The sequence below is a fragment of the Diospyros lotus genome, chromosome 14, assembly GCF_014633365.1.
Source record: "Diospyros lotus cultivar Yz01 chromosome 14, ASM1463336v1, whole genome shotgun sequence".
NCBI classification, from domain to species: domain Eukaryota; kingdom Viridiplantae; phylum Streptophyta; class Magnoliopsida; order Ericales; family Ebenaceae; genus Diospyros; species Diospyros lotus.
Genome location: NC_068351.1, coordinates 13,326,913 through 13,352,465, shown reverse-complemented (window position 1 = coordinate 13,352,465; position 25,553 = coordinate 13,326,913). Strand labels below are relative to the sequence as shown.

The 25,553-nt window shown below is 35.1% G+C and overlaps 1 protein-coding gene across 2 annotated transcripts in view; it reads left to right on the top strand.

The window, feature by feature from the left end:
• Positions 1-7,211: 7,211 nt before the first annotated feature.
• LOC127789924 (tryptophan--tRNA ligase, cytoplasmic) overlaps positions 7,212-25,553 on the top strand; it is a 31,873-nt gene continuing 13,531 nt past the window's right edge. Inside the window, exons 1-8 of one of the 2 annotated variants that reach the window (XM_052319021.1) lie at positions 7,212-7,624; positions 8,242-8,525; positions 8,606-8,725; positions 9,398-9,643; positions 19,460-19,511; positions 19,657-19,722; positions 22,391-22,477; positions 25,139-25,231. In XM_052319021.1, the coding sequence (XP_052174981.1) occupies positions 8,311-8,525; positions 8,606-8,725; positions 9,398-9,643; positions 19,460-19,511; positions 19,657-19,722; positions 22,391-22,477; positions 25,139-25,231 (879 nt within the window). In that variant the 5' untranslated portion in view covers positions 7,212-7,624; positions 8,242-8,310. The remainder of the gene's footprint in view (positions 7,625-8,241; positions 8,526-8,605; positions 8,726-9,397; positions 9,644-19,459; positions 19,512-19,656; positions 19,723-22,390; positions 22,478-25,138; positions 25,232-25,553) is intronic. The other variant, XM_052319022.1, reaches the window with a different exon arrangement.

The following is a 25,553-nucleotide window of genomic DNA, read 5'->3' as shown; positions in this document are numbered from 1 at the left end:
ACTACAATTTGAAATTGTAAGTTATCTTTGTTAGTAAAATTTAGATAAATATAAGATTTATTTTAAATTACAAGTCACGAATTCAAAAATTATTAATAAAATATTTTTTATTTTTAAGAATATTAAAAGACATTATTGAAATTCGTATATTAATATATTATATTTTATATTACATCAATATAAATATACAATATATTAATACATAAATATCATTAAAAGTATCAATTTGACCCTTTGAAAAATTAAATAAAATTAATTATTCATACTTCAGCTCTTGATATGATATTTTTTGATATTTCAGATATTTAATTGACAAAATTTTTATCTTTTTTGCTTAAGTCGTATATCATTTAAAAACTTACTCGAGATATGTTCAAAATTCATTTGATTTGATTTATGTATTATCTTTTCAATTCTAACTAAAACTTAGTTTCTCTGTCTAATATATTTGCATTGCATAGTCACTACTAAAATAACTGTACATTTTTCTTAAAAATTGAACAAACATAAAACAACATTTCATTGAAATTATACTTTCTCTCCTATTATCCAAATTTGTGCAATTTAAAACATTTTCTACTAGTATAGTAAAAATTATCAAAACAAACTGGTTTTTAATGATGTTTTGTTTTAGGTTATTCATATATGTTTTTAAAAAATTATGACTAAATGTAAAAAAAAAAAAATCAAATGGTCTTACAGCAACAATTCAATAACACATTATAGTTAAAAAAAAATATGTTAATTAGGACATATTTTTGAATCTAAATTATTTGGCCATTATTTTTGTGCCTGTGATATTTTGATATATTTTGATCAATAGATTAAAATGATTTAAATTGAAAAGTCAAAATTTGTAAATGATTGGATCTGAATTGGAAGAAGCTTCCTGCAGTGTGTGTATAAATATATGTTTTATTAATTAAATGAGTCGTAAAGGAGATTATTATGTGTGTGTACATGTAGATGTATTTCATGATTTATTAAATGTATATATGTATATATGATCATTTGTGTAAAGTGTGATTAAATAAAAAAGGAAAAAATAAAAAAGGTAAAAATATATAAAAGGGCATAGTTTAGATGTGTGTATGTGTGCAAATGGGAGAGGCAAATTTGGGAATGACCAAGTGGGGAAATGAAATAGTAGACATTCCCCAAATTCTTCCTTATTTCCCTCTCTCTTTGCCTCCTTGTCCCCTTCTCTCTTTCTTCACCGATTGTGTTATTTTTCTTTTTCTTCTTCTCTAGTTTAGAACTTCAAGGAGTGAAATTGCAATAATTAGCAGGCTTTTTTTTCTCCAAATTTAATCAACAAGTTCTGTTCATTTTATGCCTTCATTTTGAAATTATTAAATTTTTTATCAAATTATGCATGTTGTATGTTTCGGGCTATAATTTTTTGTGTTCATATTCAAATTGAGATTCATTTATTGCGTTATAAACTAAACTTCTTAAACTTCGTTTTGATATATTATTTGGATTATTTTCCCAAGTATAGAGCCTGTAAATGCCTTGTGAAATTCCTACTTGAATCTGAAATTTTTGTTTCCGTATAATCTATAATTACTCTGATTTTTGGCCTATAGCTTTCTGTGTTTATATCCAAATTGAGATTCGTTTATTGCTTTATAAACTATATTTTTAAGCTTTATTTTTATATATTTTTTGGATTATATGGCCAAGTATTGAGCCTATACTTGCCGTGCGAAATACCTACTCAAATGTGGAATTTATGTTTCCGTGTAATTTATCAATGCTTTGATTTTTGGCCTATAACTTTTTGTATTCATATCTAAATTGAGATCCATTTATTGCGTTGTAAATTATATTTCTTAAACTTCGTTTTGATATATTACTTGGATTATTTGGCCAAGCATTGAGAATGTAAGTGTCATATGAAATACCTACTCAAATATAGAATTTATGTTTCTGTGTAATTTGTCATTTTTCCAGTTTTTTGCCTATAACTTTATGTGTTCGTATCCAAATTAAAATTCGTTTGTTGCTCTGTACACTAGACTTCATCGGGTTTCTTTTGATATATTACATTAATTATTTGATTAAGTTTTGAGCTTGTAATCACCATGTCAATATCTGTTTAAAATCTGGAACTTACTATTTATGTGTAATTTTACCATACTTTGATTTTTGGGGTATAATTTTTTGTGGTTAAATTCAATTTGAGATATGTTTTATGTTCCATAAACTATACATATTAAGTTTTGTTTTGATATATTGCTTTCATGATTTTGGTTACGTTTTGAGCCTATAACAATCCTATTAATCTTTGATAAAAAAATCTAAAAATTTTACTATCCAAATAAGCTGCTTTGCTTCGATTTTTGGGAAATAACATCTTGTAGTTATTTTTTATTCTAAATTCATTTTTTGTTTCAAAAACTATAGATTTGGGGCTTTGATTTAAGTATATTATTCATAACATTCGACTAATATACAATCCCAAAATAAGCATTTGAAATTATCGTTCGAAATTTGGATTTTTTTTGAAAATTTGCCTAATTAATTCCTTTTGTGTTTGCTATTATTCCTATGATTGAGATGATGTTTAACCTTATTGATTTTCGAAAATACTTGATGTATTTTATTCAAAAGCTTCAATAGGGTTTTGATTCACCCTATATTTCTTGAGGAATTATGCACTTATTGATTATGGCCTAGTGTTATGCAAGAAATTGGTGCTATCTTGCATGTACTTTTGATTTCTTCTCGGTCGTCAATTAATTATTTATGTTTAGCTTTTGAATAGCCCTAGTAGTCGTTAATAGATATGGTGTAGTCCATGAGTTAATCTTAATAATGGTTAGACATTTTGAGGGGGTAAAAGCATGGTTATGGGATAAAATTGATAAAATATTTATAATTATTCATGAGTGTACATTTATGCATATAAATTGATACATCATTTATGTATTGGGGCATGAGCATAATATTGTTATGAATTGATACATGATGAGAGAAAATTGTTATGCATGAAAATTATTATATATGGGCATTGCATAGAGTATTTGGAAGCATGTGATCATGCATGAAATTATACATACTTACATATTGAGTTTGTATACATGATAAATATTCTTGCATAATTATTATTTTACGTGATGGTTATGATCGCAAGAGGGGAAAATGATATCTCAATATTTGGTGGACGAGTACTTAACGCTAAGGCTGACAATAAGCCGAGTTGAACCGAGCTAGGCCTAGCTTGACCTCAAATCGATTGATTTTAGCTTAGCTCATAGCTCGGCTCGAGCTCGAAAGTGACTATCACCTTACTTTCATGTATATATATATATATAAAAATAATATGTTTATAAATTTATTAAATATATATTTATATTATTGAGTATTAAGTAATAAATATTTTTTATTTAAAAAATTTATAAAATTAATATATATAAGTATATCGAACTGACTCGTGAGCCAAATGAGTCGAGTTAATAGTAGCTCAAGCTTAGTTCATTTACTAAATGAGCCAAATATTTGAATTCAAACTTGTCTTATTTGTATTACGAGTTAGTTTATTGAGATAATTATCGAGTTGAGTCTTGAGCCAGCTCATGAGTAGCTTGGCTTATTACCAGCCCTACTTTACGCGAGAGAGCTACAACTAAGAACCTCAGTAAGTGGAATTCATACCACAAATGAGTGGTTTATTTGAAAATATGATTTTGTATGTATTTTTGAGGCATTGGTGCTATTATGAAATTTGTGAACTTTGAGGGCCATATACATGGTTTAAGTATATTGGTAATGAGTAAGTCTTAAGGGCCGTATGCATATATTTGAGTACATGCATGTGTTACAAATATGACATGTGGCATATGGGGGGGGGGGCATAATGTTGTGCAACATGACATGGAAGTATGATGTGGTATAACATGTGCATGAGAATATAATGATTATATATAATATGACATGTGTGTGTTTAATAAAAATGAAAAAAAATCTTATTATCTCTCTTCCTATTGCTTCTATTATGTTATATGATATTATGAAGCACATAGGGGTGCCTAGTGTAAGTGGAAAATTTTGTCGTTGCTTCCTCTATTATTGGTTATCATATATTCTATATTATATTTGTTGGGTCTTGTGGCTTATATTTATTTTGCATCATTTCATATAAAGGAAAAGCCTTAGATGAAGGCATGTTTGACGAAGTTTGACTCATGTGGGTTAGTTATGTATATAGAGCAATCTCGACCAAAAGATTCGTGAGGGTTTGTGTTGAGGGTAATAGAAATGAACTCAATTTTTATACCTTTTATTTTTAGATGTATGGACAAGTAGACCCTAAAGAATTTGTTAAATGAATGGTGATGTCAATATTTATAATAGTTTTAGTTGCTTAATGAAAAAATGTGATAATTTTTATTTGAAATTTTTAGTACTTATATATATGTATATGCGAGAAAACAAATATGAAAATTTGTTTGGATCGTTTCCCACGTACCTTTTCCCTTCAATTGGCAAATTCAATTTTATAAGAGAGGAAATATCCATATCATTTTTTCATAAGAATACAAAATTTGTACACTATCAATGAACCCACATTTGTTAGTTTAACAAGATATAAAAGCATGTTCAACAATCTCAATGATAGATTTATAGAAAAAATATTTTCTCTTATTATCCAAATGCTCACCCATTTCATTCATTCCATCAAATGTTAAAATTTGTCTATTTTAGTGTAAAAATTAAAATTGTGTTATCTTCACTTTTTAATTTTCAATTTTGAGTTTTGAATTTATTTTTACTTTTCTATTTTAATAGTCTATTTTAAAAAAATTAAAAATACGTTCTTTTTGTTATTTTGAAAAACTATTTCTCAAAACAGAAAATTAGAAAACGCGTTCTCTTTGAAATTTTGAAAATAAATTTTTAATGATATTTTATTCAATAAATTTGATTATTTAGTAAATTATAAATATTTAATGTTAATATATTATTAAAAAATATACATTTTAAAGTTAATAAATTTTATAATTTTTTTTTTCATTATAATAATAAAATATAAATAAATAAATGTGTTTTGAGTTTAGAGTTTGTTTTGAATGAAAACACTCAAAATAACTTTTTGTTGTTTTGAATTTTCTTTATAATTTTTTTCTTTATTTTCAAAAATGTATTTTTAAAAACAATAAAGAGAATGCATTTTTATTATTTTAGAAAATTAAAAACTAAAAATGACTTGAAAATAGTAAAGAGAATGTAACCTAAACTTTTACATTTCTGTATGTATGATTTTTTTTTTTGATTGGGGGGGGATGTGAGATGGCTCTTCAAATAATTTTACACATCACCTTTACAAATTAATCATTAAATTTTAATATTTTTATACACTTTTCTATTTAATATTATGAACTTTTGAAGAATTTTGACAATCATACTAATACCAACCAAACCTATTTTACTGACTTTTCTTATGAATTAATATTATAAAATTATATAAAATTTTACAATTATATACTTAATATGTTTCTTTTTCACCACTACAATTACAAATAAATAAATAAATAAATTCATGGTGGTCGACAATATTTTGGGCCATGAGTAATACCAACATCATCAATAACTTAATCAAAAAATAATGATATGATCGGTCAAAACTAATAAGAAGTTAAGAGATTAGTATCGAAAAATAAAAAAACCCTAGTTAATTTTCATATAACTGTAAGAAACACTAAAGAAAAAAATTTGATGTGATTTATTGCCAATTATATATTAATAGTCTAAATATAAAAAAGATTATTTATAGGATGGATAAACTCCAACCTTAATGCGAAACAAAAGAAACTATAATTACAACAATATTGAAATTCTTTAACTAAAATAAAAGCTTGTAAAGAATTTATGCAGATTCTTTACTACATTTGGGCCCATTGTTTATTGCCAATAATCATTTCCTAACTTTCTTTTTGGGTTTCTTTTCTTATCAGTCTTGTCCAAAAATTTAGTAGATAGAGTTTTTATGTCAAAATACTATCAAGAAAGAGCATGCTTGCGGCACCCACGAACATAGTCCAGAGGTTGAGACCGTACATGTGTTGGTCTCAAAGAGTCTTGAATTCTAACTGTTATATAGCCGGTCACAGGTTTTGTGTTCGAATCTCATTGTTGGGTTCCGTGATTTACCTCTCCTACAAAAATCTTAAGGCTGAGCTGCAAAAGACTTTTAAGGTAAGAAATTAATAACTTCACATTTTGATCCTAAAGAGCATGCTTGCGATATAGAAGAGAGATGAAAGAGAGGATAAGAGCATTTTAAGTATTTTTAAAAAAATTAATAATAATTTAATATATTATTTCAATATAAGTATCAATTGATAAAACTTTTAAATCTTAAATCTATGTTTGAGAAAATAATGGGTAGAAAAAGATATAACATACAATAAAAAGATAAAAAAGTAACATAAAATTTATTATCGCATAATTATTTGAGAAGAACGAAATATAAATTAGGACAATATAATTTTATAAAATTTGGATAAATAATGAAAGGAGACAAAATATAGTAAACCAATATTTATAAAAAAATGTCCTTTATTTTTTTTACATGCCAAATCTAGGTGTAAACAAAAAAAATAAGAAATTTAAAAACAAAAAAGAAAAAGTCTCCATTCCCTTTTAGCTCATCATATACTCCTTCACACGCTTGCCCAAACAAACATGGCGTGAAGATCAAGAACTAATAAGTAGAAAATTTTAAAATAAATAAAAAAAGTCCCACCAACTAAGACGAGGGGTGTGTTACTCAAAATTCAATTCAATAATTGATAATTCATGTGTTACATCATGTTTTTCATAATATAGGTAAAATATTTAAAATACATTTCTTCTAAGATAATGAAATGAGATGATGTGAAATAGTGAAACGCATGACTAAAATACTCTTAATTCAAAATGATAAGAGTCAAAAGGTATTTTATTATTTATAATATATTATATAATCCATAAAATACCTGACCTTTTCAATTTCCTTGCTCAAGTCTAACGGCTACGCTCATTGATACCGGTGTTCTAGGGTTCGTTTCAAATTTATTTATTTCGCTCAGTTCCTTGACGGGAGCACTGGCAGCCAGCACTAATGTCCCAGGCAAGGGCGAATGAGTTGAAGCCAAGGGCAGTCCGTAACAAAAATTAAATTTGTAGACTACTTTTTTTTTTGATTATTTAGTATTAACCCAACCCACCCTAACTGAGCCCAGCCCACTTGCCTGCAAACCCTTCTCTTCTCCTTCCTCTCTCGACCTCGCTCTCGCTCACGGCTCACCCTCGCTGCCTCGCTGGCTCTCTCTTGCTTTCGCTCGAGCTCGGCCCCTCTTGCTCTCGCTAGCCCTCGCTGCCTCTCGCCCTCGCTCTCTGCCTCTCTTGCTCTCGCTCGCCCTCCGGCTCTCGCTCTCGCTCGCCCTCGCTGCCTCTCGCCCTCGCTCTCTGCCTGACTGCCTCTCTCAGTCTCTCTTGCTCTCGCTCGCCCTCGCCCCCACGCTCGCTCGGCCAGTCGGCCTCGCCCTCTTGCTCGCTGCCCTGGCCCCTGCCTCTGGTTCAGGTCTTCGTTTTACCCCCCCGCCCAAACATCCAGATTTGCTTCATTCGAGCCCAGGTATGTTTTCTCTTCTTTGATTCTCTCGATTGACAGCTAAATCTCGACAGTTTTTCTATTTTTCGCCCATATTTTTGTTTACTTGTTTATGCTTGATTTGTTGTTGAAATCGCTGCCTTTTTTCAGCAAGTTTTAAGTAAGTGATTTTCTACTAACTTTGTGTCTGCTTGCCTATTTGACTACTGCATTTAGTTAGGAACTTAGGAATTGGTGTGGCTGGAAGCCTGGAATTTGTTATTGTAAATATGTTATTGAATATTTGAATTGAATATTTGAATCGACCATATATGTTGACTCTGTTGTAGGTGAATTTTTTGTTTCAAAACCTTGTTGAGCACAAGTTTAATGAAAATTTATTGTACTGACTTTTTGGTTACATAAAAATTTTATTATATTAATTTTTTAAATTTCAGCTCACCCCAACCGAAATTCCTAGATCCGCCCCTGTGTCATTGAATATTTGAATTGAATATTTGAATCGACCATAATAGATGTAGACTTTGTTGTAGGTGAATTTTTTGTTGCAAAACCTCGTTGAGCATAAGTTTAATGAAAATTTATTGTACTGATTTTTTAGTTATATAAAAATTTTATTACATTAACTTTTTAAATTTCAGCCCCCCCAACCTAAATTCCTAGATCCGCCCCTGGTCCCAGGGTTCATTCAGGGAGAGAGAAGAGGAGAGATGTCGGCGAAAGATGGAGAAGGAGAAGCAGAAGCAGAGCAGGTGGTGAATCCATGGGAGGTATCCGCCAAAGACGGCGGGAAGATCGATTATGATAAGCTCATCGACAAGTTCGGCTGCCAGAGGCTCGAAAAATCCCTCATCGATCGTGTTCACCGCCTCACTTCTCGCCCTCCTCACGTCTTCCTCCGCCGAGGCGTTTTCTTTGCTCACCGGTTCGCTCTCACCCTTGCCACACTTCATTGCTTGTTCTGCATCCTTTTTTCTGGAGTATAACATGATAATTGTCTGACAGGGATTTTAATGAAATTCTGGATGCCTATGAGAGAGGAGACAAGTTTTATCTATACACCGGCAGAGGACCCTCTTCAGAAGCTTTGCATTTGGGCCATCTCGTCCCCTTCATGTTCACCAAGTAATTACCCATTTGTCTTTTCTCCTATATTTCTGAGATTTCACTGGCAACTTCATTTCTCCCAGCATAGTTGGGACTAAAATTGAATGAATTTTGTGAATCGGCAGAATCTGGCAGTGGCATTATTGAGTACTTGGAATGACGCCTTTTCATTCAAAGTAACAGCTACTATTGTGTATAATTTGGCTCCTGAATCTGGATATGTTTGCCTGCAGTCTTTCTTGATTATGGGTCTATTGCATTGTTAGTTTAGGTGATATCTTCTATTGGCAGTTTGTTGTGCCATTAGGGAGGTCAAGGTTTCAAGGCGCTACTTCACAGCAAGTTTCTGTAGAATGAGCTGCTGTTTGTTTTTTTCATTGGATTGGATGGGTTTCCAAATGTGAGAGTCATAGCACAAGCAAATATGTCAGGCTCATAGTTCAACTGTAAATTCCATCAATTTTGCCTTGAAAATGTTGTCAATTTAATGTGAGTGGTTTCACAATCCGTGGGAGAACTGCATATATGTACTCTGTTATTGACTCCCCGACCCTGTAGTCACCACATTATGCAAAGACTGTATGCAATGGACATTAACTTAATGTGTGGGTGAGTGGGATTTTTTTGCCTTTCACAATCAATTCAGATTCATCTTGTTTAGCTTATGAACAGTGTGCAACACTGATGCAGATATTTGCAAGATGCTTTTAAGGTTCCTCTTGTTATACAGTTGACTGATGATGAGAAGTGCATGTGGAAAAACTTATCAGTAGAAGAAAGCAAAAGACTTGCTCGCGAGAATGCTAAAGACATCATAGCTTGTGGCTTTGATGTTTCAAAAACCTTCATCTTCTCAGATTTCAATTATGTTGGTGGGTATGTATTGCTTATATGCATCTTCCCCCCCCCCAAGTTGGCAAGCATATTAATTCTTAGGTAATTCTCAGAATCTTAAAGTATAATTATGATGTGAAATCTTTTGATCAATATCCTGTATTTTTCATCGACTTGAAGATTACTTAGTCATTACAATCAGGCTATGTCATTTTTTGTGACACCCCCACTTTTTCTAACTTATGGAGAAACTGATGCTTAACTCTTTCAAATACAACACAATCAAGCCTAATCCTAGCGCTTGAGGTTGGCTGAGCCGGCTGAGCAATGAACACTTTTAGCTCAGCCTATCCTTTCTAAGATGCACAAAAACTTGATGACCTTCATCAAGTTCACCATCTACAGCCACCTCTTCATCCTTGTCATCATCCTCAAATAAGTCTGTTATTGCTCGGTAGCTCTAAAAGCCTCATCCTTACCAGCATTACCTTTCTCTGCAAGTATAATCAGAACTGCTGGTAGGATCACTGAATTTGTAAAGATGAAATACTGCTTGAATATTGATCTGAGAACTACAAATTATAATGGAAATGAAAGATAGAAAAGGGCATTCGAGAGGCCATGAACTCTCCTTGATTAACTCTCAATTTCTGCCTGTCTTTCTCTCTCCTTTTCCTCCTATTTATAGGTTGTTGCTTTCCTTTTTCTGCTCTCTATAACAGAATCCGGTTGTGCACATGCTGATTGTGATGCAAGCACACCTGTATTACTATTCTTCCCTTGGTTCTTGATGCATCCCTGTTCACCACCCCTAAGATTGAGTCCATATTGCTTGACCTCGGTAAGCCTTCGATGAAATCCATGGCAATGTCGTCCCAAATTTGATTTGGGATAGGAAGGGGCTATAAAAGTCCTCTTGGAGTTAGGACTAGGTACTTGTTTTGTTGACAAATAGCACAATTACTCACATATTGATGAATATCACGTTTCATTCCAGGCCAATAGACATTAGCTGCAATCCTCTTGTATGTTTTCAAAAATCCAGAGTGCCCTCCCACATTCCCATTGTGGCCATCATGAAGTAATAGAGGAATTAGAGAAGAACCCTTTGGTAAGAACAGTTGCCCTTTATAAATGAGCTAGTTGTCCACCATCTGGAAGTTTGGTCAGGAAGAAGGGTCACGCTAAAGGTCCCTGATAATCCTTTGCAGATTTTCATCTGTTTCTATTTTGTGGGCCAGTTGGTTTAGTTGAATCACTTTAGGAATTGATATGGCTAATAGGGCTGCGGATTGACCGATTCTGGAAAGGGCATCCACTGCTTTATTTTCGAATCTAGGACGATATTGGATCTCAAACTGAAACCCCATTAATTTCAGCATCCATCTCTGATATTCAGGGCTCACTAACCGTTGCTCCATCAGAAATTTGAGACTCTTATGATCGGTTTGAACCACAAATTTCCTACCCAAAAGTTAATGCCTCCATTTTTGTACTGCCAACACGATAGCCATCAACTCTCTTTCATAAACAATTTTTCTCCTTACCGACTGATTAAGAGCATGGCTGAAATATGCAATAGGTCTGTGATCCTACATTAATACCGCCTCGAAGCATCTAATTCTACCACATATGGCTTGCCAAAGTCAGGTAAAGCTAAAACTGGTAAAGACACCATTGCAGCCTTAAAGATGTTGGAAGGCTTGTTTTGCTACCTCATCTTAGAAAAAATTATTTTTTCGTAGTCTCTCTGTGAGGGTCCATGCCAATTTACCATAGTCCTTCACAAATCTTCTATAATACCCTGTGAGCTTTAGAAACCCTCTCAACTCCTTCAACGTTGTAGGGGTTGGCCAATCTGACATTGCTTGCACTTTGTTGCGTTCAGTGGATACACCATGTTGGGATATGATGTGGCCTAAACATTCAACTTTTAACTGCCCAAATAAGCACTTATTTCTATTTGCGAACAACTGATTTTATGCCAATACTTTCAAAACACAGCGCATGTGTTGTTCATGCTGTTCAAAATCTTTGTTGAACACCAAGATGTTGTCAAAGAACACCAACACAAAATGCCTCAATTGCTCTCTGAATGTCATTCATCAGAGATTGGAAAGTAGTTGGTGTGTGCGTTCGTTAACCCAAAGGGCATGACGAGAAATTCGTAGTGGCTCTCGTGCGTTCTGAAAGCCGTTTTTGGGACATCTTATGCTTTGACTAGAATCTGGTGATAACTCGATTTTAAATCAAGTTTGGAGAAAACTATGACCTCGTGTAACTCATCCAGCAGCTCCTCAATTATTGGGATTGGGAATTTGTTGGGGACTGTCACCTTGTTCAAGGCCCTATAGTCCACATAAAAATGCCACCCCCCTATCCTTCTTCTTAACGAGCAACACAAGACTAGAGAAAGGGTTGGAGCTTGGTTGTATAATCCTTGCTGCTAACATTTCATGTACCATCTTCTCAATTTCATTTTTTTGAAGGTAAGGGTAACAATAGGGCTAAACACTGACTGGAGCAATGCTTGGTAGTAGGTTGATGGCATGGTTTCTTTTCTAGGAGGAGGTAGTCCCTCCAGATTTGCAAACACCCCTTCAAATTCAGCCAACACCTCCTCAAGGAACAACGGAGTTTCTACCTGGAGCTCATTGAATTCTACAACAAACATCCCTAATTCCAGAAGCACCAATTCTCTATTTTCCTTAAAAGGCCTTCATCATCGCCTTTAAAGAGACCAAAGTCTTACTCAGGCTGGGGTTTGCCTTCAATGTTATTGCCATCCCTCCCACATGAAATTTCATAGTTAATGTCTTCCAGTCTACATTCATCTTCCCCACAGAAGCTAGCCACTTCATTCCAAGTATCACATCGGAACTACCTGTTGAGTTGTATATTATTGTGTGTTTATCTCTCCTAGGGTTAGCCTTAGGCTTATGTCATGACCCATGTAGTGTTTATATGTATAGAGGTTGTAATCTATTAGCTCTAATATACAAAAAATATCTATCTTGACTCACATGGTATTAGAGGCATACAAACCCTAGTTGTCTCCTCCACCTCCAGTGTCGGATCTTCTTCTTCTTCTTCTTCTTCTTGGTTGTTCCACGTGCGTCTCCTCCACCTCCAGCAGCAGTTGCTTCCTCCCCAGCTGCAACCGAAGTCGCCACCACCATCAACAGCCGTGGCCTTCTCTTCCAGCAAATCGCGGTCACCGTTGCTGGGTCTCCTCCTTGGTCCCTGCCTCTGCTCCTGCTCCTGTTGTTGCATCACCCATATCCGGCCACCGTTGACACTATTATCACCTGCTTTCGCAACCTCCGTTGCCATTTCTCACCGGTCGCAAACCTTTAAATCTAGCTGCAACCTTCACTGCAGCCATCTCGTTCACCCAAATCTGGCACACACTAGCACATATCCGGCTGCGCTACCTAGATTCGGCTATCGCTGTTGCTGCCATCACCTACCGCCGTGCCTTCACCGTTGACTGCTGCATCAACCTCCTTCATCAACTGCAATCAGCCTCCTCTACTTTGTTCGGAATTGACCTTTCCATCGCCTCCAGCCGCCGGTTGGATCTGAAGTTGCGACCATTGGTCTTTCATGACCTTAGATCCAGCGGCACTTCCTCCTGATTTGATGCCCTGCAGCTGTCTATCGCCGCTGTCTTATCCAGATTTGCCACCTCGTAGTTGTCCGTCGCCACTGCCTTTTTTAGATCTACCACCATCACAGCCGTTCGTCTTCGTTTCCGATGTCGCTGTCCCCTGTTGACGTTGTCGTTGCTGCCTGTCAACGCCATCATTTAGATCTGACTGTTGATCTTTAGATCTGCTCAGATCCAGTCGCTAACCTTCAGATTTGAACAGATCCAGCCATCGCCAACCTTTAGATTTGCCTAGATCCGGCTGTTGGCCTTCAGATCTGCCTAGATCCGACTGTCGTTATCTGTCGTCGGCCGCTAACTTTCAGATCTGCCTAGATCCAGTCATCACAAACCTTCAGATCTATCCAGATCTAGCCACCGACCTTCATATTTGAACAAATCCAGCCACCACCAACCTTTAGATCCAAATAGATCTGGCCACCCAGATTCGGTGTCTGTGTCTCGCTCGCCGTTGCTGCTGCTGTTGCTGTTGCCATTTCAGATCTTCTTAGCCCAGATCTACTACCATTGCCATCCACATTCGTTGGTGCTTTGAGCGAGTCTTTGCCTCTCCGTTTTCTATGCTGTTTTAGATCATCCAACCTTCCTTTTTGGCTTATTTTGACCCCTTTTGTCTCAAATTTTTGCTCTTGTAGGCCTTTGATCTAACATGGCAGGTACTAGTAAATCCGCCTCCTTTGGTATTCTGTCTCCCTCTCTAGCCATCGCTACTGAGAAGTTGATGGGTAGTTCCAATTTCTCTTTTGGTCTAAGGTCGTTGAACTATGGTGTATGAGTCAAGATTTAAATGATCATCTAACTACCAAGGCTAAGGATGTGACCACAGACCAAACTAAGTGGAAGAAAGTTGATGCTCTATTATGCAGTCTCTTGTGGCAATCGATTGATCCCTCTCTTCAACCAATCTATACCAATTTTACCACCTGTTGTGAGTTGTGGAGTCATGTTAAGGCTCTCTATATGAATAACATCCAATACCTGTATTCGGTAGTGTCTAATCTGATTAATTTAAGACAATAGGGTTTGACTTTTCTCAATTTTCTTGGTTGGATGGCTTCTATTAAGGTTGAATATAATTCACTTTTACTTGCTGGTAAGACTGTTGCAGAGGATCTTGCTTAGAGAGATATTGGTCCTGAGCTTGCTCCTGTTCGTGACCAGATCCTTGTCAGTCCTAACGTCCCTACAATGAATGAAATATGTTCCCGTCTTCTTTGGGTTTCCTCTGTTCCTACTGTGACTGCCTCGTCCACAGGTGGTAATTTAGTCATGGCTTCGCAAATTCAGAGTTATGGAGCACAAGGAGGAGATCATCGTGGTAATCATGGCAAACACCCCAATTGTAACTACTGTCAAAAGTGAGGGCATACTAAAGAACATTATTATAAGCTACACGGTTGCCCTCCTCGTGCTAATGTTGCTTTTGTTGATGGATCTTGATCTTTTGATGGGCATCCAAAATGGTAGGATCACTGAATTTGTAAAGATGAAATACTGCTTGAATATTGATCCGAGAACTACAAATTATAATGGAAATGAAAGATAGAAAAGGGCATTCGAGAGGCCCTGAACACTCGTTGATTAACTCTCAATTTCTGCCTGTCTCTCTCTCCTTTTCCTCCTATTTATAGGTTGTTGCTTTCCCTTTTCTGCTCTCCATAACAGAATCCAGTTGTGCACATGCTGAGTGTGATGCAAGCACAGCTGTATTACTATTCTGCCCTTGGTTCTTGATGGTCCCTGGTAGGTCCGCTGCACTGGGGGCCTATCAACTTCCTCTTCCAATGATGAGATAGCCTTTCTTGTAGGTATTCTGCTCTTATTTTGCAGCACTTTGACTAATTGTGTACTAGCAATTTCTTCAACATGCCTACATAGCTCAGGAGGTGGTAATTTGATGGCATTAAGGATTTTTGGTTTTCCACACCTTTTGGCTAAAGCCACCACATCATTGGAAATTTCTTGTACTGCTACTTGCAACTTGTACTGCTTGCATTAATTTATTTTCAGGCAGGAAATTGCTGCTAGTAACAAATCCAACTCGGACGCTTCCATCTCCTGCAACAACTTTCGTATTTGACACTTCTGAACGAGCTATTGCAATTCTGCTGCTGTGACTGCCACAGAATCAGGAGATTGCAAACCATCATAGCTCAAAACTCAAGATAGCATCTGAGTTTCATGATAGAATCCCTTAAGCATGGTCAGATACAGAGGCCTACCAACTATCTGTAAATAAGAACCTTTTTGATCTTCTGTCCTTTCTTCCCATTTGGGAAAAAAAAGAAACCACTTGTTCGGCCTGCTGCTGAAAAACACCCTCGATAATGTACAGAAGAAGGGAAAGAATCAGAAGGCTCACTTGGAACATCAGTCAAATGAACAGATGTATAGACAATAGTTTATCCATTTGTTAACTGTAACAACATTAGCTTGTCTCCCAATGTAACCTGTCTCAGTCAATATCTCAATCATCATGCAAGAAAGTGCTTAGGTCAGAAAGGAAAAAAGCATTACAAGCCATTCAAATAAGCCTTATGAAGTTTTACTTTTTGTCTTCCATTCATCCTCCCTCTTGAGCTGAATTGATGGTAGTCACTCTTTAGGTTAATCTCAGAGATCACACTAATCCAACAAGGTGGTCCAACACATAGTTACTCAGTTCATGGAATGCTTGATACACAGAATGTAGTACGAGAACGTGGCACACCATTTTTCCTGGAACGTGGTATAAGGGGGGGTAGGCTTCTTTGGTTCGCCTAAGTAGAATGCCTCCATTATAATAACTTATATAATAAGTTATATATTTGGTGTTATTCCACTAAATAATTTTTATATTTTCCATGATAACTAAGCCCTCCAATTTTTTTGGCCCTTAGAAAAGAAAATATGACCAAAATCTTTTACCCTCCCTCTTGAAGTAGCCGTCTTCCTTCCCCCCCCCCCCCAAACCTCGGGACATTCCTTTCCTCTTTAAGGCCATTAATCTCCCTTTCCCACTCCCTTTTTCTTTTCTCTTTTACCCCACTCCCCTGTTCTCTTCCCTACACCCCTTTCTCTCCTCCCATCGACATCTCCCTCCCTCTCCCTCTTGATATTTTTTGTTTGGTTGGGATGACACCATAACTCAAAGACAACACAGTGAGATCCATCATTGTGACATCTCTCTCTACCATTCTCTTTAATCTGGATATTCAATGTAGGCGAATCATGACACATTCTATGGTGTTCCAAGATGCCAAAGCACCACTTTCTAGTGCGTGGGAATTGGAATAAGTTTGTGAGGGGGTAGGGGGAGCCTGATAACTATGGTCCAACATTTCATCTAACCTTGGAATTGGGAATTTATACTTAATTTTGATTTTATTGGTTGCTTAACTGTCCACACATGTTCTCCGTGACCCATCCTTCTTTGCCTACAAGTAATGTAGGCACGACACAAGGGCTTTTACTCGCTCGCACTGACCCACTAGTAATTATATCTTCTACATGGCAATGCACTGTAAGTTTGTAACCCTATGCTCTTGTGGCATGCAATGTTCCATATCATGATCAAATAAATAGAGACAACCTAGTAAATATGATAAGCATTCATTAGTAAAATATCCAGTGTTCTAAAAGGAGGCCTAGGCGCTGCCTAGGCGTTAGGCGGCCCCTGGCCGCTGCGATTAACTACTGATCGGCACCCTTAGGCGCCGGGCCGATTACTCTGGCCAAATTGGCGTCCCGACGCCTAGGTGGCCTAGGCGACGCCTAGCCGCTTGGGTAGCCTAGCCGCAGGTGGTGCCTGCGGCCGCCATTCTACCTGGGTCGCAAGCCACCTGGGTCGTCTCTCGTCGCGCACCACCTGACTCGTCGCTTACTCTCTCCTTGTCTTTGTCGTCGCCACTGCAAATCGTCTCCCTATCGTTCTCGATCTTCCTCCTCCGGTACGTACAACCATCATCTGGGTTTGAAGTTCCTCCATTCTCGATTGTTTCCTGCAGCACCTGTTGTAGCAACTGCTGGTTCTTGATCTTCTTCCTTTGCCAAGTGTTTTTGTTGCAGCTGCTTGCTGTTGCTGTTGCTTGTATTTTGTTGCGTTCTTCTTCCATCGCCAAGTGTTGTATTTTGTTATTGTTGTATTTTGTTATTATGTCTTTATTTGATTCTATTATTTCTAATGCCTATAAGTTGTGTTTCACAAAGTCAAGAGTCTAAACCCTAAACTTAATAATCTATATTAATATTTCATAATCTTTGTTTAATTTATATGTGTATTTGGAATAATATGAATTTTAATTTGTATGTACATTTAGAATAATATGAATTTTAATTTAAAAAATAGTAGTTTTTCTAGGCCCCGCCTAGGCGCTAGGCCCCAGTTTGGCGCTCGACTAGTGCCTAGCGCATTTTAGAACACTGAAAATATCACACATCACACAGTACCTTATTACTTCACTCGTGTTAAATTGAACCAAACATCTTGAAGTGACAACTATTTCGTTATCCTTCCTTATCCATGAGATTTTGTAAGGTTGGAGATGTTTTTCTTTGGCATGTTTTAACTTTTCTACTATTTCCTTCAACATACTATTCTCTGTACTACAATTATCAACAATAAGATTGTCTTTGTTGTAGAACTCAAAATGTTGGGTAGATGAGTACCAATATGTACAAAATATGAACATAGTTGAGATGAGGATGTTACGGTTGATGTGTAATCATAAGAGAAGAGAAAATAATAAACATATTATACGTAATGATCTTAGAATGATGCATATTGAAGATAAGATGTGGGATATGTGATTAAGATGGTTTGGACATATGATGAGAATATCAATAGATGCACCTCTAAGGTGAGTGGATGATACGAAGGAAGTTTGTTTGAAAAGAGAAGTCAAAGATAAACATAGTCTTAAACATGACATAAGATAAATAAAGATGGCTGGAAGTCTAGGACTCATGTAGCTGGCAACACCTAGTGGGATTAAGGCTTGTGATTGGTGGTGTTGTATTTTTTCATACAAAGATTGTCAATAGGATTTTTTTGTTCTATCTACTAATACTACAATATAATGTGTTCTTGAACCACCCTACTTCAGAAGTAACTATGGAAAACTTTTGACCCTATCTTTTTTGTATTATTGTCTTTCATTGACCCCACATAGGGGGATTAAGGCTTGAAAAGAGAATTAATCATGTCTAGACTAAATAGTATCTCCCATATGGTGAGATTGTTGTAGCATTCATTTACAATTTGTTATTGGTTGGAATCTTATGCACTTCTAAAAATGTATATACCTGTGGTTCATGTAATATTTCTTTGAGATTTCCTTATTGGGGATTGAATTCTGTTTTGAATTATTTATTTGTATACTTTATCTCTAAGAATTTATACATCTGAAAAAAAATCAATTACTTAATCATTGAGCTTGTATAAACATTTATATATATATTTTTCTCTTTCCAAATATATTCATATATCTTTTTACTATTTCCCTCATGTTATCAAGTTCTTCTTGAAAGATTTTCATTTTTGAGCTCATTGAGGTGGCACATGGAAAGAAAATTCTGTTTCTTGAAAAGACATCAAAGAAGATTTGAAATACCTGTTCATGAGAAAAATATATCTGGTTTGGAACCAAAAGCAAATGAAGATGCTAAAGAAAGAGGGTCAGAAGAGAAGAAATAGAGGATAGATAGAGAAAAATTGAAGGAAAACAAGAAGAAGAAGAAGAGAGAGAGAGAGAGAGAGCAATACCAATATTCTACTAAATCAATAAAAATGTTAAATCTTCTACACATCTCTATCTGTATATCAGACTAATTCTACTAGGAAAGAAATTCTATAACAATTAAACTCCTAATTAGATATAGTATCAAGATTATGATAACATTAAATAAATGCTAAATCCTAATTTTTCTAGACTACTTTCTTGCTTCTCTTTCTTTTTTTCTTTATTTTTGATATTCTTTCTTAATGCTACTGTTTCTCTCATATTTTTTCTTTTTGGTGGGCTGGGGTTGTCAAATTGTAATCATATTCCAATTCCAATATGATTAGTAAAATTGGAAGTCCAGATTTGGTTTAAAATTCTCTTAGCTTGTAGATTTTAGTTTTATTGTTTATCTGAATTTAATTATGCAGAAAGTGATTGTCAAGTTAGTTTATCAAACTCTCTGGAATTTGATCCTGCTGCATGTTCTGAATTTCATTACTGGCTTATTGTATTGGTCAACTGCCCTCACGCAACTTTTCTTTGCAGTACCTTTTATGAGAACATGGTTAGGATTGACAAATGTGTCACATACAACAAGGTGACTGTTGACAGTGAATTTTAATATTTGTTTTAGTATATAAATGTGTTTGTGAATGTATTTTTTTTGTAACGTCTTTTCGTTATTGATAGTCTATGCATATCTTGTTCTTGAACCCCATAACAGTTGCTGCTGCTGAGTGCAGGTTGTAGGTATTTTTGGCTTCACTGGTGAAGATCATATTGGGAAGATAAGTTTCCCTGCTGTTCAGGTATAACCCTTTTTTTGCATTTTGCATGATCACTTGTATGAGAGTGAGGCTTTACAACAGATATTATTTGACATTTTTATTGCTGTATCTTACAACTGGAAGTTGTGGTATTCAAGATGCACGTTAGATGTACCTGTCCAATTAGACATGATTGCAGTATCTAGTATAAGGACCCATTTCTTCTCACTGAGAACTGTTTCTAAGGCCCTTGGGAGTTCTTTTCTTGTGTTTGCTGTATTTGTGACTCTTGCTTTCTCGTGCGATGCCACAGTGGAAGCCTTGGCTAATATCAAGTATATTTTGAGAAAGCCTAAAAAGTTTGTACTCCTTTTGATGAAGTTGAAGTTTGGGATCTGTTTTTCTTGTGGATTGTAGTGATATTTTTAGTTAGAATTTTTAAAATCCTTTCTCAAAGTCAATGCCATCAGATCACTTTGTGTTTTCCTTTAATCTACACAAGGATTATATCATGTGAATTGTTCCAGGAGTTTATGATTTCAGAATTCATCTTTTGCATTATTAATCATCAGAATGGTTCAGAAATATGCCATGTTAAAGTTATGGCCATAATTGGACTGTGAAGCAGTTTATTTGGCAACTGTCCAATTTCTATGATATAGAGTTGAAGTGTGGGGATAATTGTATCACACAAATGTGCTATGTGAGAACTCTACATGTCAAGTATAATGCATAAAAGTAAACACATAAATATAGTTAACAAAAGACCCTAGGAGATTACGTAGAATGACGAATATACCCTAATGCATAAAACATTAAAACTAAGTCAGAGAAAGCTCTCAGGAGGGTCCTCCTTCACGCCAAATCAACCCAAATCAATCGTTGGGCTTAGAACTGATTTTAGGATGCCTCTTACATGTCTTTAGAAGCTGCTGCCAACGCGCTCCATCAGCCCTGTACCTCAAACTAATTTGGTGCACCAGGTCACTATTTATAGTAAATGTTGGGGATTAAGCCTTGAAATATTTCTTTAAAAATTGCGATACATGTTATGTTACTGACGGTTGAGACATGCACACCCGCTCAGGTGCTTGCAGGGACAGTGGGAAATGTTTGTTTTTTTTTGTTATTTCTTTTTCCTAAAAGGCATAAGAGTTTTGTTGGGGTTATGAATATATGACGAAGAGGGCCTTTAACTAAAAGAGTAGGTACAGAATGAAAAAACAGACTCTTAACTGGCTTGTATCTGATCAAAGGCCAGGACTTTGTGACCTTGCTAACAACCTAAACACAATTTTAACTTTACAAGAGAGTGTTCCATACAAGAACCTAAGCAATAAACAAAAATCAACTTATTTCAACATATCCACCAAGTTCCACCATTCAACAATACAAGGATTCCCTGAGATATCATAATCTGTCCATCCTGCTACACTAAGGTTTATCGGGAGAATATTACATATTACATAACCGTTTTATAAAGTAAAAAGAACGTTTATACATCGTATAAGGTTCTTCAAAGCATGAAGAAAGGTTTTTTTTTTTGATGGGAAGACACAAGGAAGGTTAAACCACACAAAATAATCCTTCTTCCACTGCAATGCATATTACTCCATCTGCTGTCCACTTTCATCTAGTCATCTATAAGTTTTAATATAAAGTAACGTTCTTAATGCCCAAGGAATAATCCTTATCTTAGATATCATGCAACCATGTGTCAAGTGGATGTGCGTATGATTGATATGAATGTCATGCAAACTGGTGCCTAAAATCCCAAATCCATCATATCCAAACCTATTACAATTTTGGATTACCATGGGGTTGCTTTACCCTACAATTAGGTAGTTCAACCACCAAAAACCAAGCATCATAACCATAACAAATCAATCATCTCATCACCATTAATCAATGCAACACTTAATATTGTCTCATAGAGAACCAAATATCTCTTCTTCTTGGCTTGTCAATCAACAAAAGCCACTCTCACAGCTCAAATATAATATAGCCCTTGTGGCTTGTCAATCAACAAAAATGGCTTCTAGAGCCAAAATACCATAGGCCCCTGTGCATTGGTATGCATGAATGTAACAATGCCTAGCATATCAAATGACCATTTTTTTCCCTCCAAGGTTATCAAGATGTTCCCAATCCCAACTTTAACCATGGCACACTGGACGGCCACCAATCAAGAAACTGATAAGGGCTGTCCTATTGCTCTTTGAGGTTTTCACAACTATATCCCACTTAAATTTCTTTTTCCCCATATTAACAGAAAGGGGGAAAAATGGTATTCCTATTATTAATTTTCCATTGCCTTGGTATTTCTCCTATTGTTTTGTACATCTTTTGATTTGGGAATTTCACTTTTTCTCTACTCAGTACTTGTTTCTTGTAAGATAAATCTTTTGTATGCCCCAAAAGAAAAGGTAGCAAGATTGTTTTGTACTTCTATCAGTGTTATATCTTTCATATGACCCAAAACAAGTCAGTACTGTTTTGTGCTTCTATCAGTGTTATTGCCCATCATTTTTTGTTATTCTTCTGTACATAACATTTGGATTAGATCATGATAAAGAGAAAGTGGTGGAAACTGAGCTTTTGCTCTTTCTCTTTCCTGATGAATTCTCCTGTTTCTAGTAAATTCTATGGTTCCAGTAACAATAGGTGGTGGTTTCAAACTTTCAATATACTAAACTGGTGTTTACTGCAGGCTGCTCCATCATTTCCTAGTTCATTTCCGCACCTCTTTTCTGGAAAAAATGACCTCCGTTGCATGATTCCTTGTGCAATTGATCAGGTTGATTTCTCAGCACTTCAAAGTCTTCGTTGCTTTCTGTATATTTGTATGATATTGTTTCACGATACATCTAGAGTTGTCAAACGATTGAGTGAAAATGATTTACAGGTTGGTCAATGTGGAAAGGCTGGATTATGTTTCTAGGATTCATGTCATAGTTGTAACTAAAATTAAATCATTGTCATCATCAATTGCACCTTATCCTAACCAAGTTAGGGTTGGTGGCATGACATTCATAATTTCAATTGACTACTAATGCCAATACAAATCCACACAAAAGAACAAGGTGGCAAAAATTTTATGCCACAACCCTCTAGAGAGGGAATGATGAGATGGTGGCAAATGAAGATAATTGATATGGTTGTGTTCCATTACATAGCAGATATTGTAAAACCAACCTATGCAACATGGAAACACAACTAATATAACTAAATTAAATGCAACAACTAATAAATAATGAAGCAGTTTTTGGTAGGAGAGTCAAATGCAAAATTCAACTGCATGATGGATATTTGCGAGTGTTGAGTTCTAAGTTAGTTCCTCATGGTGCATCGCTATTATCCATTCATTATTTATTTCTTTTTACAATTTCAATTTATTGTCAATTATAGTCTTCTCGTCAAATAAATTGAGCTATTTGCACGATCCTCTTATGTATTGCCCTTGCCATCAATATGGCGTGTGTTTGGATTTGTGATTTTCACTCATACACAATTGGATGCTTAGATTCTTCTATTTACCATATTGAAGAAAAAGGAGGTCATATTTGATATTAAGAAAAAAAAAAAGAAGGCTTTCCCATGGACGGGATAGAAATTGAAACTATTTATCTTTCAATGTAGTTTCGAGTATATTTCTAAATGATAATATCATTTTATTATATAACATTTTACAATAAACAATCTGTGAGTATTTACAATGACTCATTTTGAGTCTACATTGGTTTAAGTCCTTTTTCTTAAGTGGGAATTCTTGGCAACATTGAAGAAGCTTTGCAGATCTGCATCTTAGAAAGAGAGTTTTTGCTAGAGGATTTGTTATTGGAATCTATATCCAAGGATCACATTTTTGTTTTATGCATAATGTTAGTTGGCTTGGAACTTATATTGTTTTGGAAACATTTCAAAATTATGAGAAGAATAGTAAAAAAAATTGAAGAGTTGAAAATATTTAGAAAACAAAATTGAACTTTGTATAAATATTTATAAAAGATAAGATGGTTGACACAATTAAGATGGTGTGGATATCTAAGAAGAAGACCAGTAGATGTACCTGTAAGGTCAGTGGATGACATGGAAGAAGTTTATAGCTAAAGAGGTAAAGGAAGACCCAAGAAAACTTTGGTAAGATACTCTTGAACATGATATGAATATAATGGCATTACAAAGGATGTGGTCATGAATAAAGATGGGTGGAGGGTTAGAATTCATGTAACCGACCATTTCTAGTGGAATAAAGGCTTTGTATGTCTTATTGTCACTGTATACAAATGTTTATAGAAGCTCAATGTTTAAAAAATATAATAATGTCAGAAAGGCTCCTATTGAAGATAAAATATATGGGACACAACTAAAATGGTTTGGTCATATGGGGAGAAGACCAATAGAAGCTCTTCCTATGAGGAGAGTGGATGGAACGGAACAAGTCTTTATCAAATAAGATAAAGGAAGACCAAGAAAAAATTGGTAGGAAAATCTTAGGTATGATGAGTTATAAGGAACTTACCGAAGATATGGCCATAAATAAAGATGATTGATGAACTAGAACAGATTTGGCCTACCACACTTTGTGGGATTGGGGCTTGATATGTTGCTGTCTATAATCTTTTTATATAAAAGATATAAATAGACAATTTGAAAAAATTCATCATATGTTAAATTTGTTTCAAATAAATTTACTATATAGACAACAGACTATTGGACTTTTAGATATCAATAAGTTTCTAACTAAATAAAATTTATAAAGATGAATAACTACATTTATACATTGTAAACAAAGGGGAAAGTGAAACAATTAGTTGATGAAAGATTGGTAACTAGAAGACAGAGACAAAGAGAGAAGGTGACGAATGGTACAATATTCCAAATCCCAATATGTGGGAGGTTCATAGTGAAACATTGTTTTTTAGTAATAGTTGATAAAGAACAATGAATGCCATGAACTTAGAATAAGAAGTTCAATAAAAAAAATTCGAGTAATGGTATTTTTCTTTTTCATATCAAAGAGGTGCCTACATGTAGTAACAAAGAAAGAGATGAAGTTATACCTAATATTTCTTGTTTATACCTTTTTTACACTTATAATATGTATATTACCCCTGATATGATATTTTTATTTTGTAGGTGACTTCTAATGTATTCTTTAAAAATTGTAATGTGGCCCAATTTTTTGGTGAACAAGTGAACAACTGTCCAGCACTTATTGGAATGTGTCTGCCAAGTGCTGGTATCAGGCTTGGCAATGTTGCCTTAGGTGTCCAGGCTTCTTAAATTTGGATGTTGTGCTCTTGTTTTGAAAAATATCATCGTTGTTTCTCCCTCTTTGCATGATTATTTTTTTTTGTGCAAAAGTATATTTCATAGACTAGAATCATTTCATTTTCTTGAATTTTCCTTTCATCTATTTTTTTGGCAAGTTAAATTAATTCACAATTTTCTTCAGGATCCTTATTTTCGAATGACTAGGGATGTTGCTCCTCGACTGGGTTATCACAAGCCTGCTTTGATTGAGTCATCATTTTTTCCTGCTCTCCAGGTTTTCTTTTAATAGTTTTACACAAACATATTTTTCTTATGGATAGATATGATTTGGTTGTGTAGTTGTATCACTGTTGTTGGAATCAACAGTGTTTTGGAGATGTGAACTTTGGCATACGTGTCTTTTCGCTTTTGCAGTAATGGCTATCAAGGTTGTTCTGTAAAATCATTTATGGCCTTCAAATTTGGTTTTTTGTTTATTATTTGGCTCTCCTTTCTTTTCTACTATATGGGTGCGAAATCTTGTGAGTATCTAGTGCTAGTATTTGCCTAATAGGCTTTAATTTTTACCCCCTAAAATTCACTCTGTCATAATCTTT